At 45.0% G+C, this 14,864-nt stretch overlaps 1 protein-coding gene and 1 long non-coding RNA gene across 3 annotated transcripts in view; one reads left to right on the top strand and one right to left on the bottom strand.

Annotated features, from left to right (window-relative positions):
* Positions 1-12,821, top strand: part of LOC135733331 (uncharacterized) — a 48,837-nt gene extending 36,016 nt beyond the window's left edge. The window contains exons 7-8 of the long non-coding RNA XR_010526936.1: positions 12,354-12,473; positions 12,696-12,821. This is a non-coding gene — a long non-coding RNA (uncharacterized lncRNA). The remainder of the gene's footprint in view (positions 1-12,353; positions 12,474-12,695) is intronic.
* nalcn (sodium leak channel, non-selective) overlaps positions 1-14,864 on the bottom strand; it is a 109,017-nt gene that overhangs the window by 28,434 nt on the left and 65,719 nt on the right. For both annotated transcript variants that reach the window (XM_065251777.1, XM_065251778.1), the window contains 3 exons: positions 12,661-12,802; positions 12,349-12,422; positions 275-376 (listed from right to left, as the gene is read on the bottom strand). In XM_065251777.1, coding sequence (XP_065107849.1) covers positions 275-376; positions 12,349-12,422; positions 12,661-12,802 — 318 coding nt within the window. The remainder of the gene's footprint in view (positions 1-274; positions 377-12,348; positions 12,423-12,660; positions 12,803-14,864) is intronic.

The following is a 14,864-nucleotide window of genomic DNA, read 5'->3' as shown; positions in this document are numbered from 1 at the left end:
TCCACTGTATGTATCTACTGTATTGTTAATTTTGCTTGTCTGTCTGTCTCTCTTAAGTTGATTTTGCCTGATTGACTGTCTGTCTGACTACAGTTTATTTTGCATCTCTATATGTCCATCTATTATTCATTTTACATGTCCACCTGTCTATCTTTCCATTGTTCATTCTGCTTCTCTGTCTGTCTGTTTGCCTATAGTTTAATTCACCTGTCTGTCTGACTGTCTATCAAATGCAACTTGGGAATGTGAAACTGATTTTATGTGTTCTCCTCACCGTCTCTCTTGGCGGATGTGATGTTGTACACTGAGGATAGATCTCTCTTTAGTTGGCTGACCCTCAAAGGAGCCACTTAGCATCCGCTGTCTGGTGCAGGCTCTGGAAACGCACACAGATAGATAACAACTAGGTCAACAACAAATAAATAAATTCCAGCTCAGAGTATTGTTTATTTAAATGCAACACTATTCATTTGATTATGGCAAAGGTCTTTGAAAGGTGGGCTTGATTTAGTTTAAACATCCAAAATTAAAGATAACATGAATTCGAAATCTACCTCATATTTAAACAATATCTCGAGAACGAAATTGCTTTTATACAACAGTTTGACGGTACATGTTTGAAAGAGTTATTTTTGTTGGGGAACTACTTTCTTCCACCACAGATTTATAGGCCAGAATGACAGGTAAGCCTTTCGCCTGTTTGTTTTGAATAAACCAATAGATAAAGTAGCCGTTTCTAAATATTAAAGTTTCTTGGTCACAAAGTGTAATTTTAAGATTAATTCAGGCGAGAATATATATGGATAATATTCAAATCTGCAGTCAATTTGTAAAGATAGCACCTATTTGAACATTTGCTTAGAAAGATTCGGATGTGAGATACAGACGCGCCAGGCGGTGTCAGTGGTCGCTTACCCCGCTGATCACTTCCTGATCTCGGACACGGATGCTAATTTCCCGCTGGCTCTGATGTATCTGTTTGATGATCAAAAATGAGGTTTCATTTGTTTTGGGTGGATCAAACCAGCAGTATTTGGTCTCATGAATCTATAACTTGTTTCTTTTATTCATATTTAGTGTTTATTTTATTGTTTTGGCACGAGGTAAAAGTTAATAAAACGATATTTATATACTATTGATTTTCCATTTAATCTTAACGCGGTACGAGCACTTGCTTTATTACTGGACTTTGTTCTTGTCAGTACTACATAAAACAGAATAATTAGGTGTTTTATATTCTAACCAGCATTTCGAGAAGAGAACATGTAAACAGATGCTCCGGGTAAAGAGAAAATTATTGTTTTCAATGCTTTATTCGCCAAGTGTATTTAAATCGTCCACACGGTGTGACATTATTGTGGTACTCCCTCGAAAGTTTACATCCAAGAGCTCTGATCTTCATATGGATTATGGCATAGGGATAATCACTTCCGATTGGGATTCACAGACTGATTCACAAACTCAGGAATAGGGATGGGTATCGTTTGGGGGTTTTCCCGATACCGTTGCCAAATCGATACTTTTAAAGCGGTTCCCTTTCAGTCGGTCACTACGACGTCACGTCGTGACCGACGAATTGGGAACCGCTCCGCGGGTGACCTATCTACTTCGAGAAACTATAAAAACGCCAATGAACTTGGCATGCAGGTATTTGCATAATGCCGGGGCCGCCCCGCCAGGTGCGTATATAAGCCGCAGGTGCACAATACCAAATTAGCTTTTATTGCTTCGAAGCCGGCAGACATCTGCTCTCGAGAAGCGTATACTGATCTTCGTAGATCCCTGTTCTTGGAGGAAAAAGATCTCAGCTTGCTGAAGTTGGTTGGGCAAAGACACCTCAGCGGAGGCTCGCAGTGTTTTCTCCACCCTTTCTCTCTCTCTCTCTCTGTCTCTTTTAAGACTTGAGTTGAGTGAGTGCGTTTGCCTCTCCCTGTGTGTTTCACCAGCTCGCACAAAAAGAGTGATTTCCCTAAAAGAGCAGCACGTTTGAGCTTTGTGTCTTTTTAAAGACAGTCACTCATTCGTGTCACGGTCGGGTGCGTCTTTTTAAAGATGGCATTCCGCCCGTGTTCCGTTTCTGGATGCGGTGTGTTCATCGCTCCCCGGGATGGCCACGAGCGCTGTGTTTCGTGTCTGGGGCTCCAGCACGCAGAGGCAGCGTTGCGTGATAGTTCATGCTCCACTTGTGAGGGCATGACTATGGCGGATTTGCGGAGACGGGTGTCGTTTCTCCGGGAACGGCACCCGCCTTCCAAGTCTGGTGCTGCTAAGGGCGCAGCTACCAAACTTGCGAAGGATGACCTCCGTATAACGGTGCTGGGTCGGTCTGCTGGTTCGTCCAGCAGCTCCCAGCGCCCTGATCCGTTGCCAGCGGAGGTCCCGATGGAGACGAGCGGCCCGTGTTCTACGGTGTCCTCGCGCTCTGTCGAGCCTCCACCGGACGCGATGTCCACCGTAACGTCGGAGGGGGGGTTGTCAGCCTCGGACGTCGATCCAGATCCGCTCCCGCCTTCGGGTCGGGTTGCGGGTCCTGCGTTCGACCCCGAGATGGCAGCCATGCTCGCTCGGGCGGCGGCGGCGGTCGGCTTGGAGTGGACTGAACCTCCCCCACCTGAACCGTCCCGCCTCGATGATTGGTACTTCGGGGGTGCCAGGGCTTCTCAGTCCTCGCCCCCGGTGCCCTTCTTCCCCGAGGTGCATGAAGAGCTGACGCGGTCGTGGAAAACCCCGTTTTCCGCCCGGAACCGGCCGTTTCAGCCTTCACCCCTCACCTCTCTCGAGGGTGGAGATGCCAGGGGGTATACTGGTATCCCGTCAGTGGAGCGGCCGGTCGCGATGCAGTTGTGTCCGGCCGGTGTCGCTTCCTCCTGGCGGGACCAGCCTACTCTCCCCTCACGGGCTTGTAAGCAGTCTTCGGCGCTGACCGGTGCTGCTTACAAAGCTTGTGGGGAGGCAGCTTCAGCCCTGCATGCCATGGCATTGCTGCAGGTTCATCAGGCTAAGGCTCTGAGGGACCTGCACGCGGGAGGTCACGACTCGGCGGAGTTCTCTGAACTGCGTGCGGCCACTGATCTGGCGCTTCGTGCGACCAAGGTCACCGCTCGCGCCGTCGGGCGTGCGATGTCTACCCTGGTAGTCCAGGAACGCCATCTCTGGCTGTGTCTGGCGGACATGAAGGATGCTGATAAAACCCGGCTCCTGAATGCTCCGGTTTCCCAGACCGGCCTGTTCGGCGAGACGGTCGAGGAGTTTGCCCAGCAATTCTCCGCGGCCAAGAAGCAGACTGAGGCCATAGCTCAAATCATGCCGCGTCGGAAGCGTCCTGCGCCTGCCCCGTCCACGTCGGCGCCTCAGCCTGCTCCTCGCCGAGGGCGTCCTGCGGCGGCCGCCTCCGTTCCTCCCCGGGGCTCTTCTAAGAAGCGAGGAACCGGTCGCCAGCAGCCCGCCCCGCCTGCTCAGCCCGCTCCGAAGGGTGGAAAGAGGAGATCGAAGCGGCCCTGAGACGGGCGACCTAGAGATGGAGGGAATCGCTCTTCGGGAGATGGTGAAGGCACCACTCCCCCCACCGGAGGAGGGCCGGTTGGGGAATCTTTTGTTTCATTTTTCTGTTCCGCCGACTTTTCAGTCGGCACCCACAATTCCACAAAAAGAGCGAATTCCACTTCCATCTCTAGGTCTTCAGATGAGCGCCGGAGACACGAGCGGGCTCATAACCCCCCCTCGTTCTCCGACTCATCAGAGGAGTTCGAGAGCAACGCACGGGCTCATAACCCCATCGCGCTCTCTGACTTCTCAGGGGAGAGAAGACCATCACGGGCTCATAACCCATCCTCTTCCTCCCCCTTCGCCAGAGGGTGCATCGAGTGGCGTGAGGTGTCTTCAGCAGAGCCTCCCTTACTCACCCACCCAGCAGCGGACTCAGGTGAGTGTTATCATGCACAACACTGCTGTCGGTGCGGCCAATACGCACACACCGGCGATCACCTCCGTTGCGCCCGCCGCGGGTACACCGATCGTGCCTTTAGTCCCTCTCGCACGGTGTCTGGGGGTGTGGGAACAGCTTCCCAGCCCGTCGCGTTGGCTTTTACGCACGATTCGTCTCGGCTACGCGATCCAATTTGCCCGGCGTCCCCCCAAATTCTCCGGCGTTCGTTTCACTGCGGTGAGAGCTGCCGATGCGCACGTCCTCCGTGCGGAGATCGCTGTCCTACTGGCGAAGGACGCGATCGAGCCGGTCCCTCCAGCCGAGATGAGGTCGGGGTTTTACAGCCCTTACTTTATTGTACCCAAGAAAAGCGGCGGCTTGCGACCGATCCTGGACCTGCGTTCGCTGAACCGTGCACTTCACAGAATGCCGTTCAAGATGCTGACGCCCAAGCGCATATTTCCATGCATTCGTCCAAACGATTGGTTCGCATCCATCGACCTGAAGGACGCGTACTTCCACGTATCGATTCTCCCCCGGCACAGGCCGTTTCTCCGCTTTGCGTTCGAGGGGCGAGCATACCAGTACAAAGTCCTCCCATTCGGGCTCTCTCTGTCTCCCCGTGTATTCACCAAAGTAGTGGAGGGGGCTTTAAAACCCCTGAGAGAGAAAGGTGTGCGCATTCTCGCGTATTTAGACGATTGGCTCATAATAGCTCAAACACGTCAGACGCTGTGCGATCACAGAGATTTAACTCTAAAACACCTCGCTCGTTTGGGTCTTCGGGTCAACTGGGAAAAGAGCAAGCTTTGCCCCGTGCAGAGAATCTCTTTTCTCGGGATGGAACTGGACTCGATCGATTTGACAGCTCGTCTAACAGAAGCGCGTGTACAGTCGATTCTGACTTGCCTGAATACATTCAAGAGCAAGAGCGCGGTCCCGCTGAAACAATTTCAGAAGCTTTTGGGGCATATGGCAGCAGCCGCAGCTGTAACTCCGCTCGGACTGCTTCATATGCGACCGCTTCAGCATTGGCTTCACGATCGAGTCCCGAGGAGAGCGTGGCTGCGCGGCATTCACCGTGTTATCATTACACCTGCGTGTCGTCGCACTTTCACTCCGTGGTCAGACCGTGCGTTTCTCCGAGCCGGTGTGCCTCTGAGACAGGTCTCCAGGCATGCAATAGTATGCACAGATGCTTCGGACACGGGGTGGGGGGCCACGTACGATGGGCTTGCGGCTTCGGGGGTCTGGACGGCACCCCAGCTGCATTGGCACATAAATTGCCGAGAAATGTGGGCTGTATATCTTGCGCTCGTCCGTTTCAGCAACGAGTTACAGGGCAAAGATGTATTAGTTCGCACAGACAACACTGCGACCGTGGCGTACATCAATCGTCAAGGCGGTTTACGCTCGCGTCACCTGTCGCATCTCGCCCCACCTGTCGCATCTCGCCCGTCATCTCCTCACTTGGAGTCAGAAGAATTTGAGGTCTCTTCGTGCCATTTACATCCCGAGCACGCTCAATGTAGAGGCGGATGCGCTCTCTCGGGCTGCGCGTCCCGGCGAATGGCGACTCCACCCCATTGCGGTTCAGCAGATTTGGAGACGTTTCGGCAAAGCGCAGATAGATCTGTTTGCTTCCCCAGAGACGACCCATTTTCGCCTGTTCTATTCACTAGCCGACGACTCGCTCGGCGTGGATGCATTGGCACACAGCTGGCCGCGAAACATGCGCAAATACGCGTTCCCTCCGGTGAGCCTCATTGCGCAAACCCTATGCAAAATCCGGGAGGACGAGGAGAGCGTGCTGTTGGTGGCACCGTATTGGACAACCAGGAGTTGGTTTCCAGAACTCTCTCTCCTCGCGACAGCCCCTCCGTGGAAGATTCCCCTGAGGAAGGACCTTCTTTCTCAACAAGAGGGCACATTATGGCACCCGCGCCCCGACCTGTGGAACCTCCATGTGTGGTCTCTGGACGGGGCACGGAGGATTTGAGTGATTTACCGCAAGAGGTATCTAACACTATTGCTGCAGCGCGAGCGCCGTCTACGAGACAGGCTTACGCGCTTAAATGGAACCTGTTTGTCGACTGGTGTTCTTCCCAAAGTGAAAACCCCCGAGAATGCCCGATTAGTGTTGTGCTTTTATATCTCCAGCGCCGTTTGGAGAATAGGCTGTCACCATCCACTATTAAAGTCGATATCGCTGCGATATCAGCTCACCATTCACCCGTAAACGGTAGAACAGTGGGTCAGCACGACCTGGTCATTAGATTTCTCAGAGGCGCTCGAAGACTGAATCCTTCGCGTCCTCCCTCTATTCCTCCTTGGGACCTGTCCTTGGTGCTGAAATCACTCCAGGAAGCCCCATTTGAGCCTCTGCATAGTGTGAGTGTTAAATTTCTTACTATGAAAACATTAACTCTCCTTGCTTTGGCTTCTGTTAAGAGGATAGGGGATATTCATGCATTTTCGGTCGACGAATCGTGCCTTCAGTTCGGGCCGGCTGCATCCAGCGTAACACTGAGACCCCGGCCCGGCTTTGTGCCCAAAGTTCCCACCACTCCTTTCAGAGATCAAGTGGTGAACCTCCAAGCGCTGCCTTTGGAGGAGGCAGACCCAGCCACGGCTTTGTTATGCCCTGTTCGTGCACTACGTGTGTATATAGACAGGACGCAAAGCTTTAGGACCTCAGATCAGCTCTTTGTTTGTTACGGTGGTCAGCAGAAAGGAAAAGCTGTCACCAAGCAGAGGATGTCCCATTGGATTGTGGATACTATAGCCCTTGCATATCAAAAGCAGAATGTGCCTTGTCCGTTTAATTTACGTGCCCACTCTACACGCAGTGTGGCATCATCTTGGGCACTGGCTCGCGGTTCCTCGCTAACAGATATTTGTAGAGCTGCAGGCTGGGCGACACCTAATACGTTCACAAGATTCTATAGTGTTCGTGTCGAACCGGTTTCCACTCGGGTTCTTTCTACTAACTAGTTAAGAATGCCGAGGGTCGGCTCGTGTGTCGGCTTGGAGCCTCTATTTTGGTGCTGCACATCTGCACCAATATGGAAGGCCATCGGGGCAAAAACGTCTAAAAAACTGTTTTTGCCTCTCCTCCACCGCCCTGATAGCTGGTGTTGCGGAGCATCCGCTGTCAACCTTTCACTGATGTATTCTCTGTAAACCTGTGTAGGCTAGGCGTCCACATTTGTCCCCTACGTGGGGTTCATTGTGTGTATACTCCATGGGGTTCTAATCCTCCACGTTTTCCTTAGCAGAGCCTGCTCTGCATCTCTCTGCATACTATGTTTTGTTCAGAGACTTTTTATGAGCAACCTTCGGTTGTTTCATATTTTTATGTCATCCATTCAACCTTCTTAGGGGATGGCTTCCGCAGTGTTCTAGCTCCGCTCAGTTTAGACGCTTCCCCAGTTCGCTGCTTCACTATCGTGGGTTAAGGAACAGGTAGTGACCGGCCTTCTGCATTTCGCCTTAGGTTCCGCCCCCTATGTGGAGGGCGGAGGGCTTTTACAGACACTGGAAGGGTTCAGCTGCAGTGGCGTTTTGGTAGGGATTCCCAATTCGTCGGTCACGACGTGACGTCGTAGTGACCAACTGAAAGGGAACGTCTCGGTTACGTATGTAACCCTCGTTCCCTGAAGGAAGGGAACGGAGACGTCACGTCCCGTCGCCACAGTTTGCTGTTCCATTGCTGTTTTTCAGGCCGGGCACTGTTGCTCGGCTTCTCAGCAATAATATAGCTAATTTGGTATTGTGCACCTGCGGCTTATATACGCACCTGGCGGGGCGGCGCCGGCATTATGCAAATACCTGCATGCCAAGTTCATTGGCGTTTTTATAGTTTCTGAAGTAGATAGGTCACCCGCGGAGCGGTTCCCAATTCGTCGGTCACGACGTGACGTCTCCGTTCCCTTCCTTCAGGGAACGAGGGTTACATACGTAACCGAGACGTTCCGGTGCTTAAATGGTGCCTAACCCTATACTTTGAAAAAAAAAAGAGTCACAAAAAGCTGGTAGATGAAGGTACAGCATAAAACACACAATAAAAATTCTTCTGTGTTTGTCATTTTGTCATAATTTGTTTATTAATGATTTGCCTTAAGCACCATCAACTTTTAAGACCTGCATTCTTGATTTCTTCTTTATGAGATTTTTGATGATGAATTAAATTAAATCTTTTCAACACTCCACTTTGAGCTCAGATTGGTTGTTAATAATTTCTTCAATAATTGGTTAAGTGTTTAAAGAAGCCTTCCTCACTAATTGTAATGACCAGTATGTGGGGCGGAATGATACAAATGGTGAAACAATTACTTTTATGTTATCAGTACAATATCGCACAGCTGGGAATGGCTCTTAGCCAATTAGATTCGAGAACCTGAATGTTGTATAAATGTTCTTCATTTAATCGTGCGGGAATTTTCAGTGCATGTTATTAGAAATGAAAACATAATCATCATAACAGTCATCAAAATGCAATACTTGCTCTGTTATCTCTTGCTCTGTTTCCCTAAGCAAAGCTGAACAAAATATGGATCTATACCATTTCATTACAGATGAATCAGTTTCATGTTAGCATAGGACTATGTGATGTGATATGATTTGTACTCATCAGTGAACACCCATGAAGTTATGCTGCTATTGACTGTTATGTACCCTGTTGTACTTCCAAGACAGCAGATGGCTGTTATTAGCCTACACTGTGTTGTGCAGGTGGATGTAATTCTGAGGAACAGGCAAACCACGGGGAGGAAACTAATTAATCCTTTTTTTAGAGTGGTCAAATGTGATCCGTGGTGCACTGACACACCAGGGTAACAGTGAAGATTAGACAGTAGGATGAAATTAACCTCCCATAGCAAATATGAACTTATCACCAAAATTTGAAATTTACTTATCCTCATGCCATCCCAGATGTACAGTTCCTTCTTCAGTGTTATTAACATGCTACCATATCTGAATGTACCATGCTAATCTGTATGTTGCCACTGATGTGCTGTTCACTAAATAAGCTCAAAATATTGCTTCCTCACAAATGTAGAGTTTTACGATATTAACCCAAGGAGTTATTATTTTAATAATGAATGTATGTGCTTTTTGGAGCCTTGCCATGCTGAGCCCCATTTAAGATAACATGACCACATTTAACAACCAATCATTCAACCCATATAATATGGAGGACCACAAGAGTCATGCAAAATGTAATAAAGAACTTTAATATTTAATAACTACCTGGCAATAAAAATAGCAATTAATACATTTGTTTAAAAAATCATTCATTAATCTATAAATAAATAGACAAAGTAAAAAAAAACAGTATGTAACATTTTATTAGGCAATAAAAAGTGAGATTATAATAATAATGTAGAAATTAAATATTAATCCATTAATAAATAGTTCAAATTAATATAACGATTTACCAAAACAACATAAACACTCAATAAGTTCATCATTTTAAATTGCATTTACAGATTCTTAATTAAATAATGGAATTTCAAAATGTATTTCAAAAAGCATTAAAAAAAAAAAAAATAACTGGATTTATAAATTGAACTACAAATACAGGTTTAAATTAGGCATTTAAAAAGGCATTTAGGTTTAACATTTCTGTTTCATTTTCCCGATGGTTCTCATTATTCTTTTCGCTATTCGATTTGCTTTTCGTTTAAGCCTCTCTATTTAGCTTTTCCGTGACTCTTTGGGTCCTCATTCGAGATCTATAAATCTGCACATGACGTACAATCAGAGCCAATCAGCAAGCTTGTTACATCCACCTGGCCATGGCTAATTTGCATTTCTTATTTGAACATTTGCAACGACCCAAAGAGAATAGCCAAAAGAATAAGGAGAACCGTCAGGAAATGAAAACGGAAATGTTAAACGGAAATGCCCCTTAAATGCCTAATTTAAACCGGTATTTGTAGTTCAATTTATAAATCCAGTTATTTATCTCTCTTTTTAAATCGCTTTTTGAAATAAATTTTGAAATTCCATTATTTAAGTAACAATTAACAAATGCAATTTAAAACGATGAACTTATTGAGTGTTTTATGTTGTTTTTGTAAACTGTTATATTAATTTGAACTATTTATTAATGGATTAATATTTCATTTCTACGTTATTTTTATAATCTTACTTTTTATTGCCTAATAAAATCATACATAATAATTTTTTTTGTAACTTTGTCTATTTATTTATAGATTAATTAATGCATTTTTAAACAAATATATTAATTGCTATTTTTATTGTCCAGGTAGTTATTAAATATTGAAGTTCTTTATTACATTTTGCATGACTCTTGTGGTCCTCCATAATATGATAGATTACTAAAGATTTACAAAATTTTACTAAATCACTATTTGCTGTAAATCTCAGATTCGGTGTGTAAACTCATTAAAAAACTGCAGCCAGAAGAAGCAATATATCATTTTAATTGTGAAAAAGGAGTATTAGGTGCCAAAAGCATTGGCTCTTGTTTGTCTTGTGATCGATTGCATGATGACATCAGCTTAAAATGTAAAAATGCTATTATGTTTTGTAATACTTTCATACTGTTGTTTATTAAATACCATAAATGTTTATGAAACCATTCCTAATTTTACAAATGCAGAAAATAACATGTATACCTTGAAACGTAACCACATGTTGTAATAAGCTGCTGGCCACTAGAGGGTGCTTATCCCTAACACGTAATGTGGCATTCACACCATACGCGGAAGAGGCAGCAAGCGTGAGTGATTTACATGTTAAGTCAATGCAAAGATGCGAATAAGCATCCTGCGTCGCGGTACGATCGAATGGCATGGTGCGAATGGGGCGGAACGTGCAGTGCGGAGGACGCGGCACAGATGGCACGTTCTGCGCGAATTGAGCGTTGCAGTCGGAAATGCGTGATTTGAAAAATCTAACCATTGGCCAATATTCGGGCCGCGTTAACCAATAAGGAGCTTGCTCTAGTAGTCACATGATTACAGGGAGTCGCAGAAGCCCCTCCCATGACGCAAATTTCCGTGTGAATGACTAGAATTTCACTCAGGAATGAAGCGAGTAAACGCAAAATGTTCAAGCGTCCAACTACACTCTAAAAGTGTGTTTTTTCCGCCTCTACCGCGACTGGTGTGAACGCAATATTACTGTACGTCTTAATAAGCTGCTTGCACAAATTAGGTCGTTATTTTTAGAAGCAAGGAAAGTTTATTTGTTAAGCACATTTCATACACAAGGGTAATTCAAAGTGCTTTACATAGAAAAGAATAAATAAGTCTTGCATTCTTTAATATTGTTAAGTTAATTTACATTTATGCATCTGGCAAATGCTTTTATCAGAGTACATTACAAGGTATAGATTTTATATCAGTATGTGTGTTCCCTAGATTTAATCCTATGACCTTTGGCGCTGCAAACACAATACTCTACCACTTAACTATGCAGAAGCACAACAACCAATGTTTTAAGATTTTCATTATAGATCAAATGTAACTGGTGATGCTGGCACTGTGAGACAGTTCAGCCATTCAGATCTGACTGTCTGTTTACACTCCACATCAGTAATGATCTACGCCTGCTTTGAAAAATCCCGTAGCTCACTACCGCCTCTCTATTGTCCATTAATTGCAGAGCCATGTACCAGAACACAGCTAATGACAATTTTAGCTTCTACAGAACATGTCGCCCTTATTTATGGCCACTCAGAGTGATGAGTGGCTGGCTGATAAGATGTGTGCGCGTGCAGACAGCTGGATGCCCCAGACGGCACAGACAACGTGGGATGGCTACTGAACAGCCGTCTGGCTGCTCATCAGGAAGGGGAGGGGTGGGCTAGGTGAGGTGTACGTGCTCGCATGTGCGCGTGTAACACGGCGGAGGTGTGGAAGGCGTCTACGTGCTCTGAAAACTAACTACGGAGACGCTGTTGAAGCAAAGTGTGGCAATGTGTGGCGGCAACCCTGCCGGATTTTTTAAATATTAATTTGTTCGTTCACGCTCACAGGTGACCCACTAAGGATACAGCGACGCCATTATCTGCTCTGACTGCTGAGTTGGCTGGGTGACAGAGAGGCTTAGGAAATGGAGTCGAAAGCAAAACACATCCTTCTCGTATAGGAATGTGTCACTCGCTGCCAAGGGCTGCTAGAAAACATGCACTGCTTTAAAACATAGAGCATCACTTTGAATCTTTGAATCCAAATGCATTTATTTCTGCCTAGTGGAAAGTCAGTGAATGTAAAAAATGTATCAACAGCACATTCCTACTTGACTCTCTGCAATACTTGAGTGGTCAGTCGTTGCATTATAGCAGTCGTGCAATTTTGTAAAATGTCTGCAAAACCCGTGTGCTTGTATTTTAGTTGCAAAGTAGCGAAATCATTCAATGAAACTGAATTATTACATATTCATCTTACCGCAGGATTTTATTGACGGTGGTTTCCTTTTCCATGAGGTTACGGGCTCGGATGCTAAATATTGACTTTCGCAGCTGGGGAAAAACAGAGGTTTATGCAGCAAGCCACACAGATCAATGCGTAATGTAATTCATATGCATATATTTACAAAGTATTATTATCATTATGTTGGCAAAGCTACATTTGATATCAGTAAACAAATTTAGTGCAAGTGGAAAACAGATGTGTTTCATTTTAGAGCTTTCACCAGGTTATTGTTTGCTCCCTGTGTGTATTGAGGGGGCAGACTGTGGGAGTGGTTTAGTTTGCTACCTTCTGATCTATGTATTTATTGTCCTCGATGGCAGACCTCTTGGAATGGTCGCAAGATGAGGATGATGCCGAGGGAAGGCGTCGGAAGAGACAGCTGGGGTCCTGCTGCTGGCGGTCGATGAACTGCTTCATGAAGCTCTCTCTGTGACACACGCCCACAGGCACACACATAACAATATAGACACACATCAACATATGATTTTAGTGGATTATAGAGGATGAGGTACAAGGCATTCAGTGGAAGAAATTATAAAGGATTTTCATTTCATTTAAAGCTGTATTGAATAAACTAACAATATGCTATATTTTTTTCACTTTCTGAAACAAATATTCAATTCAATTTTTTATATATAGCTTTTCACAATTGTTTAACTCTTTCCCCGCCATTGACGAGATATCTCGTCATTTAAGAGAAGACATTTGCATTAAAAAACATGTTACTGATGAGGTTTTAGGGTTATATGTAATACCGCGATTATCCACTAGATGGCGGATCCCTAATTTATTAAAAACTGAAGCAAAAAATTATTTATTAATTTTACGCTGCGTTTATGTTTTTATAATGGTTCTGAATCTAATCTATAAGCTTTTTTGCTAAAAAAAAATATTTTTGAAGAAACCCATATTTAAGAGTTTATAAGCAGAGAAAAAATATAGATAGGATGACATTTTTTTCCCGTTTTGTTTGTTATTGTTTGTTTGAAAACAGAGGGTCTGTTCTTTCATTTGATATTATTGTGTGTTTATATATTTTAGAAGAAAATTTTCCTGGAAGTAATTTTTTGGAAACTTTTGTAAAAATCACAAAAAATGCTGGCAGGCTCCTTAAAAAAAAGCTGGCGGTGAATGACTTAATTGTTTCAAAGCAGCTTTACATTAGTAAATGCAGAAGAAAACACAGAAAAATCGATAGACAAGCAGCAGAGTACAGCGGCCAAGATGAAACCGCACTTGCGAGCGTAGTAATAGTGTAACATATAGAAGTGGGTGCTAAGTTAAGCCAATGTCAGCTGACTCCCTAGGGGTTGAAAAAAACTCCTAGGAGAAAAAACCTTCCAAATACTTACCAGGAGAGGTCTTCATGGTTCCACTAAGATCTGAAAACCCGAGGTCCGACCCGAGACCCGATCTGGTTAGAGTCTAAAAGTTTCACGTGTGTCTCGGACACGGGTCGGGTATAATAATAGTGGCATCGGGTCTCGGGTAATTTAAAATGTGTTTTTGCCGAACATACCCGAAGACCAGAACTCTCTCGCGTGTGTGCGTCAATGTCCTTTTCAAACCTATTCTCTGTTTGCCTTGAGTGCCTGCGACATTGTGTGGCTGGCGGTAGGTTAATTTTCATTGAGACAAACATGTCAGTCAATTTTAAATGTACATTTTTAGCGGTTACATTGGTGTTGTCGTCAGATAACAAAGTAAAACAAATGGAGCAGCTCGCCATTTTGGGTTTGTCTCAGGTAGGGTCTCTCTTTAAAAAAATTACTTATGCACGTCGGGTTCGGGTATAAAGTGATTCATAATATGTGATCGGTGTGTCACGGCGTGACCTCCATGTGATATGAATTCGCAGGTCAGAGTTCACCAGACATTAAGCGAAATATTGGCGAATTTGCAGTCTGATGCATTCGCAACGTCAATGAAACAAAAAGTTTAGTGTGACCGGCCCTTAAGTATGAGCAAAATGTAATAGTGATGATTGGCTTTGTTGGCCACTTTGTACACTGTATATAAAAAGGAAAACGTACATAAGTGTACTTTGTATACCAGTGATGCGGTTTGTTAAAGAGCAACTATGGTCCGATTCACGGTTTTACATATCCTTTGTTAACGATATGCAAAATGTACAAACCTCAAACGATGATGCGAGTTATCGTTTTCAACGTAAATCTCTTTTCTAGGACTACAAAAAACACATGGATTGTAGGCAACAGTTTACTTCCTGGGATTGGTGATGTAGTAAAGACCGACATTATCATAATTCCTCCCGCTTTGACTCAAAGCTAAGTTAAGTAAACTCCTGTTAGCTTTGCATTGTGAGCGAATCTTTTAAACATGGTAAGGAGCGTCACGTTTCCTGCTGACTTCAGAGGTATTCAGGCCAAACACAATGTACAGATTAGCTGGCCAATCAGGGACACAGCGCTTTTCAGATCGATGAGTTTTGTACAAAATCAAAGTGTTTGAGAACGGCAGATATCTGG

This window comes from Paramisgurnus dabryanus, chromosome 15 (assembly GCF_030506205.2).
Source record: "Paramisgurnus dabryanus chromosome 15, PD_genome_1.1, whole genome shotgun sequence".
Taxonomy (NCBI): domain Eukaryota; kingdom Metazoa; phylum Chordata; class Actinopteri; order Cypriniformes; family Cobitidae; genus Paramisgurnus; species Paramisgurnus dabryanus.
The sequence above is the reverse complement of the archived record's forward strand: the minus strand, read 5'-3'. Positions and strand labels throughout refer to the sequence as shown.